The 27,801-nt window shown below is 39.1% G+C and overlaps 1 protein-coding gene across 3 annotated transcripts; it reads right to left on the minus strand.

The window, feature by feature from the left end:
- Positions 1–1,672: 1,672 nt before the first annotated feature.
- On the minus strand, positions 1,673–27,801 carry LOC139129618 (short transient receptor potential channel 4-like). 3 transcript variants are annotated; one of them, XM_070695278.1, is made up of 13 exons: positions 27,467–27,801; positions 16,059–16,265; positions 14,798–14,907; positions 13,796–13,903; positions 13,026–13,202; positions 10,834–11,065; positions 9,832–10,019; positions 8,763–8,977; positions 8,399–8,537; positions 7,278–7,915; positions 6,575–6,769; positions 5,293–5,471; positions 4,909–4,936 (listed from the first exon to the last, which is right to left on the minus strand). In XM_070695278.1, the coding sequence occupies exons 2-6, from the start codon at positions 16,096–16,098 to the stop codon at positions 10,847–10,849; spliced, it is 654 nt and encodes a 217-aa protein (XP_070551379.1). In that variant the 5' UTR covers positions 16,099–16,265; positions 27,467–27,801; the 3' UTR covers positions 4,909–4,936; positions 5,293–5,471; positions 6,575–6,769; positions 7,278–7,915; positions 8,399–8,537; positions 8,763–8,977; positions 9,832–10,019; positions 10,834–10,846. The 3 variants fall into 3 exon arrangements, with proteins under 3 accessions (XP_070551381.1, XP_070551379.1, XP_070551380.1); XM_070695280.1 differs by lacking the exons at positions 13,026–13,202; positions 13,796–13,903; positions 14,798–14,907; positions 16,059–16,265; positions 27,467–27,801 and adding exons at positions 1,673–3,826; positions 4,308–4,417 and having other exon boundaries at positions 4,889–4,936; positions 10,834–11,029; XM_070695279.1 differs by lacking the exons at positions 4,909–4,936; positions 5,293–5,471; positions 6,575–6,769; positions 7,278–7,915 and having other exon boundaries at positions 8,398–8,537; positions 16,059–16,257; positions 27,467–27,626.

The raw sequence follows: 27,801 nt of genomic DNA on the forward strand, positions 1-27,801 counted from the left end.
GAAATTCAACATAGCTTTGATCAATTCAGTATACTAATAACCGTTTAATAGGAAAAGCGATCGATAGATCTTTCGAAGATTGGTTTATTGATTTTTGTGGTTGGTTAGTGTCGTCAAATGTCTATCTTGATGTACAGCACAGTAGAATTTACCACGGGACAGTATTGCGGCATATAGCTGAGCGTTTTTTCGTCTATGGACATACAAATCTCGCATCTACCTTCATGCTTCGTTGTTGTTGTTGTCGTTGTCACTTCGCATTCATATCATATGACCAGTTTGGTTTGCATATCCGGACTACTTTTCGATACACGTATGTCGTTATAGCGAGCATGCATTTTTAAAAGTTATTCGCGTAAATATCAATGATGGATCTCGTTAACATTGTACGTTTTGTTACTCTGACACGTCCTATCGAACGTTTATAGGTGATATACGCAGTAGACACAAAATCCCTTTTTAAAGCTTGCTTTGATATTTCATTTGTTTTATAAATGTTTTATCAACTCGTCTTGGGTCCATGATTAGGCCTTTGTGTTACCAGGAAAGACGAAAAAATATCATTTATCCGTTTTCGATAGCATGCTCACTTTAATACATAAAACACGATGGCATCATACTTTCCTCTAAAAATGTGGAAAGAAATTTAAAAACCGACTGCATGCAGTAATGCGATAGAAAATTTGCTTAAGACCAGCAATGTTCTAGACAAGAATTTCTTCGACGCATTCTTTCGTATAAAGAGGAAGAGCTAAAACTATCATCAGACTTTCTACATAAAGAAGGTATCATTACCAGAGTGAATATGAAAAACCGGCGCATCTGTTATTTTCGTCTCAAATACCTTACAGTACGCTCGTCGAAAACCCTTTCAAATTTCAAAAGTCACCTTCTAATTTTTTCGGCTGCTTAGCTATTGTCCATTATCGACCATAATTATACCCTCATATGCAACCCCGGCCATGCAGTCCCTGCAATTTTGATCTGAAGTCTTGTATCTGAGATAGAGTTACAGTTTTGCTTGTAACCAACTCCCAAAAAATAATTGCGTGTAATTAAGGAAAATGAGTTTTCCATACATTTCGCCTGACTCCATATTTCTACGTGCATACTAGTGGTTTGCAAATGTGCAAATATTCATATATGGTAAAAGAGGCGTGGCAGCCATGTTAAGCCACATTAAACGTCAGAGGCACGACCGAAGTATTGGTGCCGCTCTTTTTTATTCGCGTGGCCACTCAAGTGCAACTCAGTGATTGTCTATTATTGACAGATGACCCAGTTTCTTTATCCTGCACCAGAATCGCTGTAGTAAATTCACTTCTTTAAAAATGCGTTTGCGTTTAGTTAGAAACATAGTGAAACTGAGAACACAACTCGCTCAAGCCTGCTAAAATTGAGACTGAGTGTACATTGTAAATATTTGTTCAACTTTTATCGCTTCGTTGATCATTCGAATTGTTAGTACAATAGCTGGATGTCGCATCAGCCAATCACAGCGGTTCTACTAAGGACAAGGAGGAAATGAATTAGAAGAGCACGGAACTGTTTGATCATATATCACTGTATCGGCTTGCATCTAAACGGAAACGACTAAATGATGAATGGCATTTGTAAGAGGTAATACGTATCAAAAGAAAGGGAAGGAAAACATGAGACGTAATCCTAGACGAAAGTTCAAATTTCTTTTAATGCGAAAATTTAAACACACTAACCCCAAAACCCGATTCATGCGTGTCCACAGGAAAGAGTTACAAAATTGTCTGGAGGTAAAACAATCTGCTGTTGACTGTCTCAAAACTATCAATTTTCAATATGACCTTCTTATAAGACAGTTACTTGCATGCACTTTATTTCCTTGGCAACGTCTGAGCCATTCAAACGCAACAAGGCGCGTTGGTTTGAATAATAATTCATGATTTTGTGCCACTGGTGGTATAATATGTTGTTAAATAGTTCAAATAATGATCTGATAAAATGCCCGCATCTGTTGCAATGGAAAAAAATAAACTGACGCTGTTTGGTTTTAAGCAAAGAATAAAAGTGTCTGTTATTTATCATTCTTCACTGAAAACGCCACGATGTCAAGTAAACACACCGGGAAACTCGAGATTCGGAATTGTGAATTGTGCTGGCATAGTCACCAATAGGCAAATGTGTCGAAAAAAGTGCCTTACCGTGTAATATGTACCACGTAATATTACAGGTTTGCATTCATGAACGAAAAGTCAACAGAAAGATATACAGTATTTGAAAGGTAGTCATAGCAGAGCAAAGATCATGTATTCAAACTGAAGTTTCGAGTTTGCAGTTTGCGAAAATCACCCGAAGCAAAGTATTTGATAAATCTAACCTGCTTAAACAAAAAAAAAAATCATCAACTGCAAAGAAACAAAATCTTTCATCAGTCCCCACAAGTAATAAATAACAATCAGAACTTGACAAAAATTCTTCTATACTAACCTATATTCCAAAAACTGTTAAATGTGTCGTTTTTATCATTCTAAAAAGTTTTAGGCAACCTACTGAAAAATAAAACATTACATTATTTGACAATAAATCATTATCTAAAGAAATGACTTAAGACCTACTAAAAATATACAAACTTGCTACTCCAAAATAGAAATTATAAGTTAAGTATTATTACATATTAAACATTCGAACCATGCAAGAAATAAGAAACATAATTATAGGTCAGCGAAAGTGTAATCAATCTTATTTGGCAAATGACGGATTTCCAGAATATAAGGACTCAGACCTCATGTATACTTACACGGCGAAACAGATTAAAGACAAGTGCAAACTTAATTTGGGAAATCATACGAACAAATGGTGACACCATAACTGCACCTCAGATTGGCTGTTGAAATAGGTTTCAAATGAGACCATTAAATGTCAAATCTCAAAATAAATGTCATACAATACAACATTATAGTAAATTTCACATGAATATAGCTATCCAGTCAACCGAGAGATACATTGAAATTTAGAATCGATAATGAAGTTTCTGTAAGGCGACAAATCAAGTTACTCAATATCGACAAAGGCTATTGACCTAGTTAATATGGGCGGCTATCTTCACTTAGTGTGCAATAACAAAACATGTGCCCATGATGATGATTTCCATTCTAAGGTTTGATATTATTGGTAAAACTTTGTACATATCTTTGGTACATTCAAAAGCCGTACCCATACAGGAAACGAACTATCATTTTTAATGACAAAACGACCACAATAAAGACATAAGGAATAATTTTTAACTAACAGTGATTGCAAGAGAAGAGAGCAGAAAATTTGTGATAATGTGTGATATATTATATGCCACACATGTAATGCACTTGACGTTGTTTGGAGGCCATGATGAAAGAGTTAGCTGGGCTGACGACCTCGACAAAAGACGACCTACTCTTTCGGACCCTCATCTTTCACATCTTGCTCGCCAGCGACGCCAGGTTTCGGTCTCCTTGGCGACGACGGAACAGAGGAAGGTGTCGAGGAAGGCGTTGGCGATGGCCCGGGTGGCTTCGACGTTCTCGTAATCGTCACCTCTCGCACTCCGGGTTCAAAAATGCCGGACAGCGAACCGGTCGGTTTGTCCAGCAGCTTCTTGTGTTCATCCGAAAGACGTTTGCCTAGATCACCGAGGTTCAGTTCGCTGTGCTTCTGGATGTTATTGAGTTGGTCTCTGATCTCCTCCATAGCTTTCATTTGTTCACGGTTGTTGTCCTCGAGGGCGCTGCTCAAAGTCTTCAAGTTATTGGCTACCATTAGTGTCTGCTGCTCGAATATCTTCTCCAAATGCAGCATAGCATTGTAGATTTCAAACCTAGCAGAACAGAACAATGACCAGATATGAAGTACTTATATATATATATATATATATATATATATATATATATATATATATATATATATATATAATATTATATATAAACATATACAAAATAGATACATACATACATACATACATATATCACAAAACTGTGAATGAAAAAAAAAAACGATAAGCCGCAAACCATTGATTAAATTGTGTTAATTCTCCCTTCAATAAGAAAATCTGTTTTTCATCTGTCAGGGAAATCATGTCAGGGAAATCAAGCATATTATTCTCATGTGCAGTATGGAACCTAAAGTATTTCACACAGACGTCCCAGATACACTGTAGACAGAAAGAAGTATGGAATTTGGTAAACTTTGTATTTCTGGTTCAAGTCTATAGAAATTAATGGAGTACGACGATGCAAAAAATATTGATTCGATTTCAGACTTTGCTCAACTTGACGGCGTCTACCGATTTATAGACATACCTGACGGTCGACAGTTCGCTTTTGGCAGAAGCATAGCCACCTTCGCCAGCATCGGCGGCGGTAGACTTTTCCTCGGCAACATACCGCAGAATCAGTCGTCTGCAAACATCCTGCAGCGAGAAAAATCACCGATTACAGGGTTATTGTAAATTCATCCCAAGTAAGCAACCTCTTTGCTTTCGTTTGTAGAGTGCAAGTGTTTGCTCTATTCCGCAAAGTACATCGAAGCACCAGACTTGGTTTCCAGCTTGTCAATACAACTCTTTACTGATAAAATGTACTATCACTGTTTTCATTTGAATTCAGGCCCGAAGCAGAATTCACCACCACCAAACAGTCTACTATTGTACAACTGAGTTGACATGCTGAATACTGTGTATCTCATAATGATTTGGGAGCAGAACAAGCAAGAGCAATTTTCATCAAAAACAAATCTAATGAAAAACGTCATCAAAAATTACAGCAACTGTAACAGTTTCTTTTAAGCACGTCTTGATCTTGCAAAATAACTTTGTTTCAAGAATGATGAAATCAGTAATGGTCCATTGATGTGTTCACAAACAAATGAATAAATAACTTACCTTGTATTTTTCCTTTCTTTCATTCATAGCTTTCATTTTCCGTTGCAGCTGTAAGGAAAAAGCTCACATTTATATAATACTTCTCAATGAACCCCTCGACCATATACTAGTCCGAGGTACATACAGGTACATACAAATAAAGTGTCACAGTTAAAGCGTCATACAAAGCAAACTTTGTCCATCGTAATGTGACTGTACAACCCATGGAATGCCATGTTTCACTTCTGAATGCGCAAATAGCTCAGTTGAAAGCTTTTGCAATTTCTGAGTTACGCTCATATTGTCGCAGTACTTTGACATCAGACACTAAAGTTATGTGATAGCGTTTTATAGCGTAACACGTAGTTTTCAGACATTAGGAAAAAGAGGAGGATGAAAAATGACTGTACTACATGGAAAGTTACCTTTGCAACTGCCTTGTCATCTTTTTACAGCAGAGACAGTAGTACAAGCGTCGAGCAGTGCTGATGATGGCCCTGGTACTCGGCAGAACGTTGAAAGGGGGCGGATCAATTGTACCTGCTCGGAAATAATCCATCCACATATCAGAACGGGAGAACTTCCATTCAATATCCGCGTTTTGCTGCAAAGACGGTCAAAGGGATGAATATCACATAGATGTACTGACCAGATACGTATACACATATTGACTGGCCATGAGGGCAACAGCATACGTCTTAACCCCTAGGGCCTGTAAGTCACCCCAAAAAACAGACTGATTTTGGGGGTAACTCACAGTTCCTCGAGGTACAGACGTATGCTGTTGCCCTCATGGTCAGTCAATATGTGTTTTGTAACACATCTCATCCGTAGCCATGCATAAGAACGTACTATACACAAAACTTGTCTCATGTAGGCCTATGATGTAGTATGTTGGAGTGGTTCAGTAAGAAAATGTTTTTTCCCAACAGGATCCAATACTTCTGCAAAACGTTCAATGCACCTTTGATTATAGTTTTCGTCCGTTTCGAGTCCTTGTTGGAAACCAAAGCATTCAATTCTTCTTCAGAAAGTAGGATAAACCAAAAAATTCTCGACTATCGTTTCGATCGGCCGCAGACGACATCTTTGTTTACATTCTGGTCCGCGCACGCGTCAATGTCGTTTTTGACGTCAGCGGGCATCATTTTTCGGAACTGATGCCTGGCAGGCAACAGTTCCAACAAATGATGCCTGATGACGTCGTTTACGTGGATCAGCACAAAAAGAATGCATCCCACGTGACTATCAACTGGTTAACTAGAATACAGACTGCGGATGAGGTGTGTTACAAAATATATTATCTGCCCGCGAAATTTTATATCATGCACACATGTAGTTGTACCGGTACAACCGAATTTAGTGTAGTGTAGTGTGCTGTGCTTTGCTGTGCAGTGCTGTGCTGTACTGTACTGTATTGTACTGTAATGTGTTGCACTTTAATGTTCTGTGTTATGCCGTATCATTTTAATCTTTGAATATCATTTTATGTTTACTTCTTTTGTGGTTCGATCATCATTTTTGCTGTGATACGACATCATAATGTCGTACGAAAGAATCGATGAAATTTCGCGTCATAAAATTTGGTGAACACCACTCAAACGCTGCAAATACAATATCATCACTCGACAGTCAAATGTTTCACATTTCTATAAGTGTGTGCACACCTGTCGTTACAGCCCTGGTCTGATCTTATAGAATACTCACCACGATGTTGTCGTAAGTTGTACCCATTAAAGCAATCAACAGGTTGAGAAGAATGATGACGGCGACAATCTGATATCCTGCAAAGAGCACTCCACCGAAGAACTCCGTCGAGCGATGGTTGTCCTCCACTTCTAGCGCTTCCAGGTCAATAATCCGTAGAGCGACCAAAACAGCGTTCTCATCGATCCAATCACGCTGTAATGGCATTTAAACAAAACGATTAGCTGGCAAAATTCGTGCAAGTCCACAATGTTCTAGTCAATCGGAGTTAAATATTGTCAATAGGAAATGATCAAACTGAAAGCTCTGTCCGTTTGATAATTTCTACTCTCTCTCTCTCTCTCTCTCTCTCTCTCTCTCTCTCTCTCTCTCTCTCTCTCTCTCTCTCTCTCTCGCTCGCTCGCTCGCTCGATCGATCAATCACGTTCGATCACCCGCTCGATTTATCGAACGCTAATAGTTATTCGGCATGTTTCAGTGTAATGTAAATGCTTCGCTGACGAGTACAGAGTTGCTATGTATAGTATCACAGTCACAGCGCATTATTTCAAGTTATCGACATCTTTTCAAATTTGCTTCAACTTCACTTTGGAGTTTAATGTGTTCCATCGTAAATAACAACTTCTTCCATATCTGAAGGCTACAGATTTAAAACACACGCAATGGGACTGGATGCCAGAGAGAAGGAACGTCTATAACTTACTCAGGGAAATAGCGCTCTTCGTAGCACTCTGGGTAAGTCTTGTCCTCTTGTGTGACACAGTCATATACAGTGTCTGCTGCGTAGGACCAATAGACCTGCGTCAAACCCAAGGCGAAGGCAACCCAAACCAAAATGAAAATGAACATGAACTTCATGATGTCGTTCATCATTTTACCGACGGAGATCTGAAGGGGTCCCACGTATTCGTTGATCACCATCACCCGCAGGAAGCGGATGACGCTGATGACGTTGGCGAGAGCGATGATGCAGTCGGCCAGCAGCGTTGGGTCCATTTCGTTCCACTCTGAGCGTGGCTTGGAGAAGGAGACGTCCTCGAACCTGGAATCCTCACCAAAGTCGAAGGTCGGCGCTTGCAGCGTCGTCGTTCCGCTGTCCGCCAGACCCGACACCAAATCATGGATGTTTGACAGTCTCTCAGAGATGTTGGCTAATGCGGCCTCATATTGAGGCGACGACTGTATGTCGTCGATTAACAGGCTGATCCTGTCCACAATATCATCGGCAGTTCCGTTGAGGAGATCTTGGACGATGGCAAGGGTATCGTTGCTGTCACCGAAGTCATCGGACACTGCCCTCTTCCCCACCGAGCCCTCGCCCGTCCTTCTTTCTTCGTGAACCTGCAATAAAATTTTAGTTTTTAGTTTTCTTTCTTTCTTTCTTTTTTTTTTTTTTTTACTTCCTTCTTTATTTTATTTCATTTATTTATTTTGGTTTATTTTTTGTTAGTTCTTTATTTATTAATTTATTTTGCTGGTTTCGTTGTTTTTTACTTTTGTTTGTTCGTCTAACACGATTGGAACTAATTTGGGATAATTGGATTTGCATATTTTGCAAATTTCTCAAAGTGTAAAGTGCCAAAATAGCTGAATGTTGCAATATCGCAATTTATTCATGAAAACAAGTGTGTAATATAAAAAGCAAAGCAGACGAGATAATATATGTAGATTAAATCGAGTTTAGTTCCAATGGTGTTGTCTGTTTGGATCATTCTTTAAGACAAGGACTACCTAAAGCCTATATATCAGATTACTTAATTTTGGTGCACCTGAAACAACAATTCATGGAGATTTTGTGGAAAAGAAGACAGATGGACAACAAACCAGAATGAAGGCGGCAAGCCTCAATGCGATCATTAACCAATACAGTCCTAACTGCAGTATGTCCATCACATTCCAGGCATTGGTCATGTAGTCCAGGATTCCAGAGTTCCACACTTCTGTAGTTCCCGACAAGTCATCCCTACAAACGAGTTGAAACCAAAATGAAGATGTAATCGGTAACTTGGTTATAAAATAAAAGAGCACATTAAATAAGGATTGCAATTTTTCTCAACAGGAAATACGGTCAATAAAATGCATCTCAATGACATGAATTCGATAGTTTGGTATTCTCATATTAGAATATCCCCAGTAATTTTCATAAACCGACAGATTATATATCTTACGAGGCGTCATTTGTACATACCAATGACCCAAATTACAACTAGCAAATCGACGGGCGTTGGGGGAGGTCCCCGTTGCTGGCTATACCGTCTTGCTATATCCAACTCCGCTATTTTTCTTTCTTCATTGTTGAGCTGGCTGAGATCTTCGCCGCTGCCGTCGAAGTGGTATGTGGTGAAGAACAATAGTGCCAGAAACCAGATGTATGATGCGGTATGCATGAGAAATTTAATGTATCTATGGAAGACATGAATAATAAGAGAATATGTGTTTAGAATGTTTATTTATTACATGCCTCGATGTGAATGCAAATCAGTACAATGATTTGAATAGGAACACCCGGGGAGTTAGCGGGCCGGTTAATGATGTACTGAGCGGTTTCCATAGTTACCAGGCCAGTGAAGCCCTTCGACGATTTCTACGCCAAAGTAGACGATTAACGCTAGATGTAAAATATCAATAAGCGCACTGCCATTCGACTGTTTGATGCGGGTCGATAATGGTAATTGTTTGAAAATGCCCTGCATGTAACAAAATGTCATGTAGCATTAACTGTGGAGAGGCCTGTAATAAAAATATTATTGCCTGAATACATTGGTTTATGTGCCCTCGCAGCAGGAGACAATTTGCCCTCCTGGCGTAGGGCAAAATGTCACCCGCTCTCGGGCACATAAACCCATGTATTCAGGCAATAATATCATTCCCGAGTCCCTGGGCAGAATGGTGGTACAAAAAGTGCGCCGTCTATACCGTTCCCCTGCCCTACTTCTACTGCTAGCTGGCCAGCTTCGCTAGCGCTGTGCTCCCGAAAAAAGGGTCCTTTGTGCAGCATTCTCTTGTACCACTTATAGATATATGAAGATTGCAGTGACTGATTAACCTTAAATTTAGTTTCACTCATTGTTTTCATATTGATCTTTGTCTTTCACACTGATCTTTCTTATCCAAAACTGCTGCACACCTTTAACCCTTAAATTGCCAAAGTTTGGTAAATTCCCATTGTACTCAATATAGTGGTTGAACTTATACATAGGGAATAGGGTAACGGAGGGGCGAACATACAAGCAAAATTTCGATTGCTGATCACTCACGGTATACGCATGAATCTTCCAAATTTTCCGAATGGCACAATTAAGTATCCGAGACACAAAAAGGGGAAAGCCAGCATAATGAGCAATGAAATAATCATGTTTCGTATCCAGCCTTTATCTCGCCAATCTTTCAGACCACAATACCACAATGTGATTAGCTGCTGTTGACAGTGTGGATGCACCACAAACTGAAGAGAGAGAGAGAGAGAGAGAGAGAGAGAGAGAGAGAGAGAGAGAGAGAGAGAGAGAGAGAGAGAGAGAGAGAGAGAGTTATCGATGATATTTGACTTTTTGAAATCGTTTTTTTCGTACCTTGATTAACAAACAAGTATCAGTGCATATAAGTGAAGACGTATTAAAATAACATTCATGTTGTCTTTATGATATATTAAATGACTGACGCGTACAATTTTGCTGGCAACTTCTATCTTCAGTATTTATAGCATACAATTTAAATAGAGGCAATATATGTGTTACTATCGAGCAAAATGTGATGGTTTGTTGTGAGATGTACAAGGAACGAAAAAGGAGGATGTTTTCATTTATTATTAGAATGCAATATTCATTACGTCTTTCGAAATATTTCATTTGTCCTAGTTTCATACTTTGCTATCGTTTAATTTTATTTTTTGTGCAATGTTTACTGTGCAAATAAGTCTTTCAAATCTCTAAATCTTTAAAGTGTTATTGAATATGAATTGAGATAAATCAAATAAGTACATATTTAATAAATGAACATTTATTAGTGAAAAAGCGAAGATAAACCATAGACCCTATACGGTTAGTCACATCTGTTGAAATGAGAACTAATAATTTATTTTAACTGTTCGGAGGAAACTGGTTCCACATATGTGCCCTGCAGTTCGTTGATGAAACTCACAACGTGATTTGAGTTTGTTGCTGGCACTTTTTTACTGTGTTGAACACCCAAATCTCGGATAGATCTGATTCTCATCATTTTTGTCGGCATTGTGTTCTAGGTAAGCAAAGCATTTTACTCACCTTTTTCAGGTCTTTAGTTTACCGCATACAAGACTTTCGTCGGCCGCTCTTCTTTGCCGATGTCCTTGACTTCCATGTCTGCATTGTGGCTGAGAATAGTCTGAAGCTCGGATGAATCACGCGTTTTACCCAGTAAATCAGCCGCGTACTGCTCGCACTTTTCCGCCAATTCGAGATACTGTTCACGGAACTCATACTCCTTGGAACTCTCTTTGCGTAATTCTTGGCATAGCTGTCGGGAAAGTGACCAAACTTCGGAATTTATCCAAAGATACCGTCAATTTTTAGATATTATGTAAAATCAGAACGTAAAATATAGTTTAATGACTGGTTCTTGCCCTTCGATTGGCCTATGAATGGAATGATATATATAAAGGTCGGTGATATTTTCTCGACAATATGGCTTCTTCTCTTTAGTTTTTTTAACCATATCTAAATTTCGAAACGATTATTTATTCACATGAATTGATCCCTTTTCAACATGTGCAGCATTCAGGACATTTGGTTTTATCTGGTGGAATATAAATAATTTGCGACGGGGCTTTGGAATTTCGACCACGTTGGTCATCTGAACCTGTATTACGTAAAACGAGGTGTGCAAGCCATGTTTACCAATGGAACTTCAGTGGAAGAGTACAGTTTTGGCGGCAAACTACTTCGCGTGACCCAGGTGAAAATCAACGAATTGCTACTCTGTCTCATACCCTGATACCTGTGACGGAATTTCGTTAATGCGAGTCTATTCTTTGTTCATTAACTTGACACACACAACGGAAAAGGTATTTTGAGGTTCAGTTGAGGAAAGGAAATATTGAGGGACCGTTCAGTGTTTACGGCGTGGGGGGGGGGCGGCAAATCTTGTCGCCGGTGTTCAAAAAAATATGACCCCCTGCATTTTTCATGAAAAACAGATGACCTCCCCTTTGTCAGACGAGAAAAAATGATGACCCCCCCCCCCCCGGTTAAAAAAAAACCAAAACCTATATGTCAAATTTACCCACACGGTTTGGATTTGAACTCCGGTACGTCGCGCACTTTATTCATGTAGCAGAGATGCCAGTGCACAAACTTCTCAGCCATATCCATGCAAACGTATGATAATTAGGACGACTATAAGGCAATATTTAACATCATTTCCATAGACAACTTATGTCCATGGACATTGTATAAAGTAAAATTTATTGGAGAGGTTCGCCAAAGGCAGCCCTCCGGTTAAGAGGGTCATGGGCCATTACATAAAGTCAACTTTATTAAAGACCAATTTTACCCACTGGTAAAGGGGGTCGAGCATGGCCATTGCATAAAGTAAACTTTACTGGACCGGGCCGCTGAAGGCGTCCGGCTGCTAAGATGGTCATGGGCTATAACATAAAGTCAATTTATTGAAGTTGGGCCGCCGACAGGCGGCCCGCCAGTAAAGAGGGTCGATCATGACCATTGCATAAAAGTAAACTTTACTGGACAGGGCTGCTGAAGGCGTCCCGCTGTTAAGATGGTCATGGGCTATAACATAAAGTTAATTTATTGAAGTGGGCTGCCGAAGGCGGCCCGCCGGTAAGGAGGGTCGATCATGGCCATTGCACCAAGTAAACCTAACTGAAGTGGGCCGCCAAATGCGGGGTAATACAATAAATCAATTTATTGTAGTGGGCTGCCGAAGCGGCCCGCCGAGTAAGGAGGGTCGATCATGGCCATTGCACCAAGTAAACCTAATTGGAGTAGGCCACCAAAGGCGTCCGCCCATTAAGATGGTCATGGGCTATTACATAAAGTCAATTTATTGTGGTTGGCCGCCGAAGGCGGCCCGCCGGTAAAGAGGGTCGATCATGGCCATTGCACCAAGTAAACCTAATTGAAGTGGGCCGCCAAAGGCGTCTGCCCGTTAAGAGGGTCATGGGTAATACATAAAATCAATTTATTGTAATGGGCCGCCGAAGGTGGGCCACGGGTAAACAGGGTCGATCATGGCCATGGCATAAAGTGAACTTTATTGTAGGTATTATGTTTTTGAAAATGTGGTGACCCCCCTCTTTTTACCAGTGAAAAAGCGATGACCCCCCTTCGCGGATTCCAAAATTACGATGACCCCCCGGATTTTGCCCCCCCCCCCCCCGACGTAAAAACTGAACGGTCCCTTAATCGAGAAATTAAAGACTCATAAATCGCCGATGATCAACCAAGTCGTGCCATACCTCAAAAGCCCTCCGAAACGGATCTGTGTCCTCGTCCTCAAGTTCCATAGCAGACATGTAAGATTCGCTGGCCAGTGCCTTGTACACATTCAGAGTACCAACAGAGCGTTGAAGGGTGTGGTTCTCGGTCTTGTAGCTCGACACTGCAATCGGTGGAGCGCCCCGCTTCATCAATAACTGACGAATTGTATAGAAGGGAAGAATAGGGATATAGACTTTTGTAGCGACCATGGCTAATTTGTTCAAAGCTACCGTCATGTAACGTCAAACCTCCAGAACTGCTTTTTCGTCGTTGGGGCGAGTCATGCACTATTTAGCTGACTCCTACCCATCACAATGATAATTCCGGGACGTATTCTTAACATTTAAAAACCTTTCCTCACATTATATTCAATTTCGATCGCTAATGTAATCACTGACGTTACGTTCATAATACTTATGTAAAATATTTCAACTGACTATGCAGACAAATTCAAGTTCCTTTTACCGGCAATCTTTGGACTTTGAAATTTTGACATACGTTTTTTATCTACAGAAACACTTTAGTAACACCTAGGTTTATAAAAAGAACACATCGGGTGACATAATTTTACTTAAACGAAATAAATGATATAATTATAAGGCAGTTGTTAGTTTAATAGATAATGGTCTTTCTACATTTAAACTTCCTTAACGTGACGTACTGATGATGCACCGAACTGGAAAGTCTCCCGCAGACAGATTGTGAGCGTTCTGATACATCGCATGCCATCGAAATGTCATCCATTTACCTTAATGACGTCATAGTCATTATGATGAGCAGCAAGAATAATCGGGGTTGTATCCGGATGGAATTCCTCGTTTTCGATACCAGCGTGTTCGTTGATCAGGCCTTTCCCCTGAAACATAGCAAGAAAAAGTTCTTTTTATACAAAACAAGCATTTCGTCTACTGTTTCTTCACTTTGTAGACATATTATACATTATAGCCAAAACATGGGACTATGTGCCCGAGGCCGTAGGTGACGTCGACCATTTGCCCGACGTAAGGAGGGCAAATGGTCTCCTGCCCCGAGGGTACATAGTCCCTTGTTTGGGCTATAATATATTTATTACATGCCTCTCATACTCAGTTTGCACCAAAAATATATACGTTTATTGGCAAAATTTTAGTCAACTGCTTTATTTTCATTTTAGACGAAAAACGGTTAAAAATAAAGCAATTTTCATCATCGAATGGCGCATTGATATATTTAAACTACTGCTGTGCGGTTTATCAATATTTTTATGCGAATTTTCCAAAAACCGGATTTTCGGTGCAAACATGAAATTTCAAGACTTTTACATCGAAAACTTTTCAAGTTGGAAATAGTTCCGGTTCACTTTCAGTCCAGTGATGACTATGCGGCCCGCGACGTCATCGGCGAGTTACCATTGAATCCTATGGAGCGCCCGACGTTCGATGTACCAGGCATGTAATAAAAAACACCCGAGAGACATTCACTGTCAGTTTTAACTTTGACATATAGCATAAGGGGTAATCTTTGAGAAGTCTGACGAATAACAGCTGGAGCTCTGTTGGCGAAATGACACCAAATGTGAAGTTTGAGTATAAAATGACTGGCAGCGCCGCTAGCACACAGATATAAATGTACAGAACACATATGAATCTGACCCAAATTCGAAAAGTGAATTTTAGGAATGATTTGGGGGAAGGATATTTACTTGGAAGTGTGTGACAAGGCATTAATGTAAAGAGATTGAAGTCACGAATGCAGGGCTGTTATAACTTACCTTCGGGTCAGCCAGTATCACTTCAATAGCTTTAACGAATTTAGCTTCTATGGCGTGGAAAAGGGAGTCACCAATATCTACACCGTTATTAAGAATCATTTTCACGATTTCTGCGAATTAAAACAAAATGTAAAAGTTTACGAACAACCCGATGGGATGGCCGAAGTTTACAAGTATGTCCGATTTTTACTCAGTGATATGTTTCGAAAGTAGGAAACTTTGGAAGAATATTATGTTTTTTAGGGAACTCACATACTAGTATATTGTAAAATGATATATATTATAGCCCTATGTGGACTATGTGCCGAGGGTAGGTGACCTTCTTTGCCCGACGTAAGGAGGGCAAACGGTCTCCTGCCCCGAAGGTACATAGTCCCTGTTTGGGCTATAATCTTTTTATTACATGCCTCTCTTACACACATTTTTCTCCCAAAAAATTTAGATTTAGTGGTAAATGATATTAAATGCTTTTATTTCTATCTTAGACGAAAACAGTTATAAATGGAACGATTTTCACCATGGAATGGCGCATTGATATATTTAAACTACTGTTATGCGGTTTATCAATTTTTTTTCTGCAAAGTTTTCCAAAACCGGATAAAAATGTAAATGAGGTATGTCCGGGATAAGAATTAACTCTTACAGTGTGTAGTTAACTTAGCAAACAATCACAAAAGTCTAAATAATGAATAAAATGAAATACAACAGGACATTTTAAATTAATTGATCCGGTGAATTAAAAATGTATGTTCTCAATTCTTTACTGTCCATGTGTTTTCTATTGAGGAAGAAGAAATGCTTTGTGTCAGCTTCATCAGCAAGAGTGACCCATTCACAAACGTTCAGCTGGGGTCGCCATTTGCAATTTTTAAAAGTAAACCATCTGCATTTTTAATTAGGACATGCTCAACTCTCCGCTGGCAGCCAGCGCCACCAAACAAGGTTTTATCGTTTTCTTTCGTAAGACATTCCTCCGCAAAGGAGTCTTTAACGTATGTGGAAACGCTCCCAGGACGTTACCCCTACAATAGCCATCTGTTCACATGCAACCCACAAGTATGGGTTGTCGTTTAGAACAGGGTAGGTGTCCGATGCGTGTATGTACGTAGGTAACTCTTACAATTGTCAGCGGACAACTGTCCTGTGCATATTAACTGGTCATCAGGGCAACATATTTGTAAAGTTTGTTTCTTCGTGGACCCACGACTCGCCGACAAAAAATGATATGATCTTTTCTCGGTGAGAACTGCTAAACACTCACCGACACTGCCGCTTTTAATGGCCAGCTGCAAAGCAGTCATGCCATCTGTGTTTACGGCGTTGATGTCGAATTCGGACTTATCTTCCAAGAACTTCTCAACACCACGGATATCGCCTCTTTCCACAGCATTCAAGTAAGCTGTTCTACAGTGCTGTTTGATCTCTTGTCCGCCATTGTGATTCAATAAAGTCTTCAAATCCTGTTAAACTCAAAAGCAAAAATATAATACCATTATTTAACAGTTTGATAAATATCTCTGACGGTCTTGTTGGCCAGAGGTCACCAAATTGGGTTGAGTTATTGGAGCAGTCTTGTGACGGATCTTTGTGTCATCTTTTGCATTGAAGTGGACGGCACGAACGTACAAATCGTTTGAATAGCAAATATCGAGTATGCGGGATTCGATTGCAGAGAGACCGAAAGATCGGAATTTAGGTCGACGAAGAGACTATCACTAAACATTATCAAAGACACAGACAGATATAACCATTGAAGCCCGCAAACGAATACCAGCTTTTGTAAAATGAAATGTTAAAAGTTAATAGCACAGTACACAATCGGTTGCCCAGATACACATCTCGTACATTCTCAACTCGCAATCTGGGTGATAAATTAACACTTCTGAACACTTGGACATCGATATCGAAAATACCCAGTTTATCAACATTGACGAGGGCTTTAGTTGATAGATAGATATAACTGTGGAATTTATCTGCCAATGTTGGACAATAAGAGCGGGGAAATTTGGAAATAAGCCCTGAACACTACTTAGTCTACATGCAAGTCCAGCGTCGGGCATGCGATCTCCTTGGAGAAGATGTTTTAAGAGACTTCAATGTGCTATATGTATCCCCGAGAAATTTCATTAACTCACATCTGCCTCAACCATGTGCTGTCACTTTTGAAGTGATAAGACACATGCTAACACATGCTACAATGACGACTTCTCAACTGTGCAGTAAGTAAATAGCCGGTCATTGACACATCGTTGCTATCATGCAAGGTTCAATCGGTTTACGATGAGGGGCTCCACTTGCATTGGGCATTTCCTGAGCGAGGAACTGTAAGGAAGGGAGAATAGTGAGTTGGTAGGAATGCACTAGAGGCATAATTAAACTGCACAGGAAAGCACGATATTAATAATTAGATTGTGAGTTTCATGAAAAATATGATAAAACAGCAATTAAAGTATACGTTTTTGTAACATTGCTGCATATCATTTGATGCAATCGGTGAATATCGCAATGGCGCGCGGAATGAGCAAAATCATGGGAAAAGCCTTTGGGTTCTGAGAGTAATCACAGCCTGAGCTTTCACCATCATTTCCTCTCTGAACCGATACAAGCCGAGGGCTTGTTTACGTGCCGCGTGCTGATCGTATGCTGACTGGATTTCGGATGCGTCCGTACACGTTGGTCAGTTTTCAAGAGCGTCGATATCAAACGTTCCACCCCCGAAACTAAAAATTCACGGGACCATCGAAGAAATAATATTCTTGATAACGACATCTGTCACCAGTATTTTATATTGAAAAGTTAATAACATCTTCATGATTTTCTCATATTTGAATAAATGCCGTCTACATCTGCTGAAAGAAAAAAGAGGGCTTTCGACGTTTACTAGTTCTTCAATGACCAGTGCATTGCACAGATTACATGGTTCTTCGTAAGGGTATCTGACTCGATGTGGTGGGATGCTAAGCATTTAAACAGTGATATTCTTAACGTAATGTTTGCGATGTCATAGTGTCCTCGTTTTCTAGATCAATGCGACCTCAATATTCAGATACTGTGGAATAAGATCCTGCGATACTCACAAATGCTAAAATCATGATGTCATTAGCTACCTATCAGTTCACTCCAGTTCTGTCGGTATGTTATGGGGAAAACATTTTGTAAACAGACAAACAGTGATTATATCAGTAGTGCCACATTGCTGTTGCGTATAATCATTCAGCATTTATTAATAGACAGGAGAGAAGTCAGACAGAAGTCACACAGGCCAACGAGCGGGAAATCGTAGAGAAAGGCAGCCATTGGATTGAACAATTCTCTACGACCATAAGCATTCCTGTTCATAAGATGATATTCGAGCATGATAGCCTCGGCAACTTTGAACCAGGGGACATTTAAGTTTACAGTTCATCACACCAGCACGACGTCAATTAAAGGGACATTATTTGTATCTTTTGACTTTTTTTCATTTTTCCGATGACTGAAATCCTTGGTCAAATCAATAGGAGACCTAAATTGTGACTATGCTCGGCTTCAAGGATACGTAAACAACCTTCTTGCTCTTTACGGCAAGGTTCAATGTTGGTAAGGGCGTTCGCGCAATTTGAACAAACCGCCATCATTGAACCCAAGCACATGACCAATATTACTACGCATACGTCAACCATCAAAGTACAGCTGGAACGTGAACGGCCTGTGACCTGCACACCAACTTCAGCACAATGGATACCCACAAACTACTGTCAAATAGTGAAACTAAGCAGGACATTTGCTTGTCAGTTTGATTTTAGTATCGATGACACGGACTGTGAACAAATAAAACCATAGACGCAATAGGTCAATGGTAAAACTAAGAGTAATGCATTTTCTGTGCATTTGATAGTTAGCAAATCTTCGTCAATTTTGAAGATTTTTGGGCATTTCCTTGCCATTACTTTGTTCGTTTTACAAACACGACATGATCACTAGTTGAGCTTGGAAACATCGCACTCGGACTGAACAATCAATCAATCAATCAATCAATCATTCATCAATCAATCAATCAATCAATCAATCAATCAATCAATCAATCAATCAATCAATCTATCAATCAATCGATCAATATTTATTTTACTCGACACATACTAACAGAGAGTATGGTATGGTACATCAAATGTGTTTACAAATGTAAGTGAACAATACAGAGAAAGAAAACAACCATTCAACTCTGTAATACGAAAACATGCAATAATTACATTCATTGGAGTTGCTTGAGCTCAGAACAGTGCGCGGTGTACCATCGGTGATATCGTCGTGACACCATGCTGGGCGAGTACTGTCATTGATACTGTTCGCGATTCGAGCTACCTCTCGACACACAAGATCTGTTTGAATGATGTTATTCTCTGTGCATCTTGTAATTATTTGTATCAGTTGTTTCGCATTTCAAACCAAAAGTGAGTACATTGCAATGGTAGTTGCCGAGACCCTATACGTCGCTTACGGCCTCCGTGTCTCCTACCCACTCCCAAAAGTGGGCTTTGCGTAAGTTTAGAAGCGCAGCTGCGCACATCGTGTACCAAAGCCCTGCGTACAGGTCTGTGTGTTCCCGGCGTTATACGGCCTCCACATCGTATAGCGCCGGGAACACACAGACCTGTACGCAGGGCTGATCGTGTACCAGGCGAGGTGGGTGTGCTCGAAAACGAAACTCAATGCAAGCTTGGGATTACCAGATATGACTGTAAATGCTCACGTGTATCATTATATATTGCAGTTATGTGTAAATTGGAACCTTGCCACATTTGCAACTTCATTGAAAGTATTATGATCAACATAATGAACAATATTCACCACAGATTAACTCAATATGTCATTAAGTATTCAAATATGTAATTAGATGAAATAAAAGTAATTAATTTCTTTGACTGCTATCATTGTATCACCACTTTATATAGCAAGTGTAATTGCCTTTGTTCAAATCCTTCAAACTATATATTCCAAACTTTGAATGCTCATTAGTTATGCAAACTAAATTAGCTGACACGAAAACTTAAGTGCGGAATGACTTTCAATATTGGTATTATAACCTGGTATAATAATCAATGTACATAGCATGTTATGCAAACTTTGATCAAATAAATCCAAGTATATATCCCTAATTAGGAAAGTTAATTAAATACACATATTAGGAATTGGCTGAAGCAAAAATGCTTAATGCCTTTCAATAATGTTAGCCTACATAATAGTATCTTTAATGTACATAGCAAGTTCCATCAATTTTGGTCATGTAAATTCAAATATATATCCCCAATTTCAAAAATTCATTAAATATGCAAATTAGGAGCTGGATGAAGTAAAAATGCTTAATGACTTTCAATAATGTCTTATCGTAGCATCTTTAATGTACATAGCAAGTTTTGTCAACTTTGGTTTAGTCAATACAGATAAATATCCCTGATTATGAAAGTTCATTAAATATGCAAATAAGGAATTGGCTAAAGTTCAAATGCTTAATGACTTTCAATAATGTTCTATCATAGTATCTTTAATGTACATGGCCAGTTTCATCAACTTTGGTCTCGTCAATTCAGATAAATACCCCTAATTAGTAAAGTTCATAAAATATGCAAATTAGGAATTGGCTAATGTAAAAATGCTGAATGACATTAAATAATGTTCTATCATAGTATCTTAAATGTACATAGCAAGTCTCATCAATTTTGGTCATGTAACTTCAAATATATATCCTTAATTTCAAAAATTCATTAAATATGCAAATTAGGATTTGGATGAAGTAAAAATGCTTAATGACTTTCAATATGGTTAAATCATAGTATCTTCAATATGCATACCAAGTTTCGTCAATTTTGATCGATTAAATTCAGATATATACTCCTAATTAGGAAATTTCATTAAACATGCAAATTAGTAATTATCTTTCACGTCACCCCTTAATATCTTTCAAAGCTGATATATCTTGGTGTGATCAACATTTGTAGCGAATCTCATCAAATTGTGTGCAGTCGTTGTCAATATATATCAGTTTTTTTCTAAAATCATTAATTATGCAAATGAGCAAACAGTAAGCAAGCCACACCCACCAAAAACTAATCAGTTCTTGCCATTTGCAAACTGAATCTATGTACCAGATTTGATTTGATCTGATGAGCCGTTTTTGAGATATTGAGTACACAGACAGACAGACAGACAGACAGACAGACAGACATCGCTGCGACATATGCTCACGTGTGTCAACACGTGAGCAAAAAATGGGTTGTTTTTGGTGGAGAAACTGCACGCCGCGACCGAGGTGCTGCCAGCTATTGGCACAGTCCTGCCACGCAGAACTAGCTTTCACCCAACAATGCAAGCTTACATGATGTAAGCTTACGTGTCAGTCGCCAGAGTACATTGCTTCAATTTCGTGATCACCTCGACAATAACGTGACTGTCTACTGAAGTTTATCCCTTCATTTTACTCTGCTTTTTTTACATTTCTATGCCCACAGGCTTTGGGCTAGTCTATATATGCATATGGAGGAATAAACGAGACGAAAAAATCCGCCATTATAGGCCTTATCGTCGGCTTCTTGCAGCTTTTAGGCATTTGAAATGCCCATTATAAAATGTGCTCTCTAGCAACAAAGATTAGTGTACCTAAGAGCAGGATTGGCCGTCAAGAGCTCCATGAAAAACTGACCGTCAAAAGAAACTGAGCAACAGGTAACAGGGAATCCCGAAACTGCAATACTGCGCTTTCAACTTTCACTTCGCGTAGTTTATTGTTTTACACTCGGATGCTTACAGCGGCCCAGATATCATCATTGACTTGCTTTTCGCAGAGCCGCACAATCTTTCGCCTTTGGTTCGAAGTTGTACAGCTGTTGCGAAAAACACTCGTGTAAGATAACTCTAAACAAAAAAATTCATTAAATTACCTGTAAATGTTTTATCATTTGTTGTGCGTTGTTTGATTGCTTTGCTCTGCACATTTCACTAAAGTATCCTCAAATCCTCAGTCCAGCATGTATGTTTAAGTGTTCAAATTTAATATGACCCCGATTGGGGAAAGGATAACGTTGTATCTGAGTCGTACTCAACTTAGTGACCAACACAGCGGGGACACAATACATAGCAACTGCAATTATGCACGAGTTAGAGGATGTTGATACATAGTATGCTTTGCTGTATATGGTTTATATTACAATATACGACTGATCGATAACGAATATGATGGGAGAGAATGAATTTCAGAATGGAAAGTGTTTTGAAATCCACGCCATTTTTCAATCCATCTTGTACTTCCCCTATAGCTAGAGATAAACATGACGTAAATAGTTTGTCATTTCACGGTTGTATCATTTCATAGATTGACTATGGTTACGTGTCTATTCTAGGACAAGGAGATGAGGAGATGATGCGTAGTCGAGATCGAACACGACTAATGTTGGTTGTACCACGATTAGGCCCCATTTGTGCTTATTGTAAGTGACATCTTCATAAAACTTCTACATGACTTTGGAATCTGCCAAGGTTCCTTGATTAACATTTGTAAGAAGATTCATAAAATATGATACTGTCAATCTGAGAATATCTGATTTCTGAACAAATAATTTTGTAAATTAACATCAATTTTCCAAGCAACACACACCAAAATCTAATTAGTTCTTGCCATTCCCAAACAGAATCTATGTACCAGATTTGATTCCAGTCCAATAATCTGTCTTGAGATATCGCGCCAACAGACAGACACACAGACAGGCAAGCACCCAGACAGACAGACAGACACACGGACAGAAAGACATTGGTCAGACAGTAACTCACGTGTGTGAGCATATGAGCTGAAAATCGCGATAAAACTATCCTTTGCCTAGCACGAAAACGGTATTGGATATATGATAAAATATTCACGTTTCGGCCATGGGGTCTTCAGATCATGTCGCTGCAGACTCTTCTGCAAGATGCATGCAGGCCATAAAATCTGTATCGGTACCGTACAGATATTTTCAGAATGCTGGAGCGTACGATGTGGTTTAGCCAAGAAGCGCTGGAGAGTAAGAATATTTTGAATATTGGCGCTTAGATATTAACTTCTGCAGACGAATTGATTGATAGTCTGTCAGGCCTTCGATGTCAGACATGAATCGCAACTAGAATCCTTTGGCAAGTTTTGTCATTCTTACAAACAGAGCAGCTACCGCTGACATTGATAGAGGCATCGCTGATAACAGATGTCACTGTGTTTCCAAGCAAAGCCAAAGATTGGTACAAGCTCAGAAGTGCATATATTTCAACACAAGCAACTACATATGTTATACACAAAATCAGACCATCGATGATATGTATGCAGACTTAAATAAAATGTCATCGGTCAAAACCAGTGTATGCCAGTACTTGAGCATGTCTAATATAACTCTAAACCGAATTTGGTATCTACCAAGCTCTCCAAAAACACCAGCATTTCAGGCATGTTTAGAAACTCCTAGAATGAATTTATAGAAAGAGATACTGGCATCATCAAGACAATCAACTTTGTCATTAATTTCATGCCCCCATATTTCACAGCCAATAGTCATAATAAACGGAATAGTATAATTATGGAGGTCTATGATGAAAATGGTGACACTGTACAAGACTCTAGCAAAGTGTTTAATACCTGGCGGAGCCAGTTTTCATCGTTGTATAATAGTAACGAAACCAATTTAAATGTCGACTTCCACAATCGAATTGCAATGCATAAGATCCTATTAGAACAGAATATGGCCGATCCAAATTATTCATCAAATAGAGATTTAAATAGAAACATAAATTTCGATGAAGTAGAAAATATTGTCAAAAGGGCTAAAAATGGTAAAAGCCCTGGGATAGATGGTATTCCCTATGAAGTGTTGAAAAACAGGCCGACAATAGAAATATTGGTGCACCTCTTTCAGTTGTGTTTTGACACGGGTATTATACCAACACCTTGGAAAACCGCAATTGTTATCCCCATTCCCAAGGATAGATCTTCTGATCCACGTATACCTTTAAATTATAGAGGTATTAGTCTACAGAGTACGATATCAAAACTGTATAGTTCCTTTTTAACTGTAGATTATTAGAATATTTAGAAAAGAACGAAATATTAGCGGAAGAACAAAATGGATTTCGAAAGATAGATCGTGCCAAGATCATATTTATGCTTTAACAGCCATTATTCGAAACAGAATGAATGAAAATTTACCTACATTTGCTTCATTCCTCGATTTACGCAAAGCGTTTGATTTTGTGGACAGAGATTCCCTACTTTATAAATTATTGATTAATGGGATCGATGGAAAAATGTATTCCTCAATCAAGGCAATTTATAAAGATACAAATGCTGCAATATGTCTCAATGGTAATCTATCGGCAACATTTGACACTAGCACAGGTGTTAGACAAGGCGATAATTTGTCTCCAACTTTATTTTCTTTATTTATAATGATCTTGTGACTGATATGTTATCTCTTGATTGTGGGATTAATATTGGGGGATCAAACTATTGTATGCTTCTTTTTGCCGATGACATAGTTTTGTTTTCAGATTCAGAAGATAATTTGCAAAATATGCTTGACAAGTTCAATGTCTGGTGCAATAATTGGCGCTAACTGCAAATGCGTTAAAATCAAAAGTAGTTCATTTTAGAAAGAGAAATGTTGATCGTAGTCAATTTCAATTTCGAATTGGCAATAACAATATAGAGTATGTGGCACAGTACAAGTATCTTGGTGTTATGTTAGATGAACATCTTGATTTTTCTGTCACTGTCAAAGCTCTTGCCGAATCTGCAAGCAGGGCTCTAGGTGCTGTTATGTCAAAATTTAAATTTTTAAGTAACATGGGATTTCATACGTTCACGAAAATATATAATGCCTCTGTTGTACCAATTTTAGATTACTGTTCTTGGGTATGGGGTCATGCACCATACAAAGAGTGTAAAGCAGTGCAGAATAGAGCACTTAGATTTTTCTGGGAGTGCACAAGTTAATATTGTGTTCTCCCGGTAGTGTGACGCAAAAATGACGTGGAAATCCGCAAGTTCCCGGATGTCTGCGGTCAAGAATACTCAGAATATGTTGTGCAAACACTAACTGTGAATGTAATGGCCTATGTTATTGTTGGGAAATATAGTACTGAATCCAGCTACCAGTATCAGTGTTTCTTGTCTTAGATATTTCTGGTAAAAAGGGAAACAATTATCTTGCCTTGTCTGCATCTGTGCAAAAATGCCAGAGAACCGCGTTTACCTTCGGCCTAAAAAAATTTTAAAAAATCGCTCGCCGCTCCTGGGACTTGGTCCAAAAAATCAGATTAACAATTTTTTTTTCTCTGGCCTTATTCCGTTTTTTTGCTAGTTTTTCATGTCTGGCTTTTATTCTAAAATTTGCAATCAAAATTGATTTAAGTGCTACATATTAGACCTTTGCCAGTATCGTAGAATTCCCCTCAGGGACAGATATTCGAACACTAAAAACAGTATTTTCCTGGTATGCTACGTTTGTGGATTCGAGTCGAAAATTAGGGGTTATGGTGCAAATTTTGGTTGTTATTAATACTTTAAGTTTCACCGTTTTGTTTTCGTGAAAACAGAAAATGCCTTCTTTTTCTATAAAGTCCACATAGGGCTAGCGGGTATTTTGAATTTTAAATATTCACAACAACCAAAATTTGCACAGTAACCCCTAATTTTCCACTGGATTTTTTAAAGAGAATTGTTTAAAGTTTTTGATGAGAGAGTTTGAGCAAATGTATAAATCCTTCACCATGACCAAAATGTAAAAAACAAAATATCTGGTGGTGGAGAAGGAAATACATCAGCAGGAAGTGTATGTGTGTTCGTTTTCACGATTAAAAACTTTTTTCTCAGTCCGAATGTTTTAATTTAGATGCATCTTTGGGCTACGATATTTGCAGGACTTTCCTCTGCCTAGACTAAATTGGAATTTTTCTCTTGTGTGACATACAACACCGTGCTGCCAACAGGTGTATCGATCACTTATGCAAGAAATGCAACCGAAAGAAATGACATATCGATCTTTAATTTGCTGAAGACGTCTTTGCGTATAGGGGGTCATGTTGTATGCATGATAACTATACATCCTCCAAGTCTCTATTACTATCCGTGTCACTCCTTCGTACATGTGTTACTCGTAGATTCAGGTCGCTTCAATGGCGAGGGATGTAGGACATTTCGAGGCCCACTAGAAGATATTACAATGATGGTAAAATGACGACTAGGATATAAAGTTATAGAATTGAGATCCGTTCCCCGCGAGTCCATGTTCATGGTCAATGCAGCGCGTGCACAGAAGTCGAGAAGTCTGGCTGCAGCCTCAGTAAGTTCATGTTAGCTGATAGCCATCAACTCCCAGGGTAAGTAAGAATGCTTTTGTTTTCTGTTAAAATATACCCAAGGCTACCGTCCGTGGCTCTGCTTTACTCGACATACCAACGTGGAATCATGTGTTGCACTAGAGAGCGATAACCGTCCTTAGGGCCCATGCAAATTGCATCAAGGCTCTGTTTATACCGAGAATTTGAAAAATCTACACACACCACCAGGGGGTCACTTTGCCCTCTTTAATGAATAGAATCGATATTCTGAAGTCCATGAGGATTGATCAAATGTTTAGGTCCTGCTGTAATTTTTAAAGCAAGTGTAACTTTCTTAGGATCTCCTGAAGCTTCCTGGAGTTATTCTTTTGCATGCAAAGTTAAGATACCGACAAATCAAAATTAGTCTTTTCAAAAAAACACTGCCTTATTTCATAGTAGATAACAGTTTAGTTTCCTTACATCCGATCAATATTGGAATTGCTGGTATCGCCCTTGAACCGTTATGCTTGGTGCGTCAACACTGCACTTACGGACTTCACATCCTACTGTACGCGTCACATTTCGGACAGAATATAATACTGAGGGTCAACGACGAATATGTTAGTAGGGTGATGGAAATGGTTCTGGTGGAACTCGTCTCTGGGACAAGATATTCGAACTCTCAAATTTTTACAATTCTTTTTTGATCTATTACTTGTGGGTGCTCATTTTAAAGCTCTTGTGGAGAAAGAAAACTATCCGCCGACTTAGTTCCGAAAACCCAAAGTTTGATTTTTTTTTCGCCCGTAGAGTTAACACACGTATGGCGGCAATTTTGGATTTCAAATATGGCAAAATGTTTAGTAATTTCTTCGCCATTTTCAAACTTTGTACGATTACCCCCGATTTCTATTGTTTCGGTACCAGAATGGTTCAAAGTTTCATCTAGGAAGGTTTGAGCAAAAGTTTAAGCTCTTTCACTTTCGAGGTGCATACTACCTTAGGCTAAGAGCGTTTGACATGCGTTCAAAGGAAGGCGAACGTACGTGTGTAATGTTCGAAGACATGTCCCCAGCCTAAAGATGATTTTCGTGACAAAACACAGTCATAATCATTGTTTCGTCTATTTCATGACGAGTTTTGTAAATTTTCTGTCCAGTATAGTAATTATCTCGCAGAAAAACAATTTTGTTAAAATCAGACGTTATGATTAGCTCATTTCTTTCACTTTCTGAGTCCTTGGTATGTCAGGGTGGCCAGTCCATGCAAGGACTGCAAACGCTGACCGAAGTCCGAGCGCATCTCCAAAATCGAACCAGCTTTTAAGTATTGCAAATATTGAAACGTTTAACTTACCCACAGTAATAGCTTCGCTGCTCACTTCAAGTTCCCGCCAATACTGCCCTGATTGTCTACGTAGTCACCTACAAAAAATCTTCATGCCACAGAAGACTCGATTGTTCCAACATCTGCACATGCAATCCCGAGTTTGCGCTTCGAATAATGTCTTTCAAAATCACGTTGCCAATAAACGTGGGTGCAATGTCATCAAAACACAACCAATTAGAAGGGTCGACCTCTTTGTGTTCTCGAGAGATGCTACTGTAACATCGTCTGATTGGTTGATCAGGCGTAATCCTTAATCTGGAGTAAAATGATACTTCGCTCCTATGAACCGGACATCCGTGAAT

This window comes from Ptychodera flava, chromosome 3 (assembly GCF_041260155.1).
Source record: "Ptychodera flava strain L36383 chromosome 3, AS_Pfla_20210202, whole genome shotgun sequence".
In the NCBI taxonomy this organism is placed as follows: Eukaryota; Metazoa; Hemichordata; class Enteropneusta; family Ptychoderidae; genus Ptychodera; species Ptychodera flava.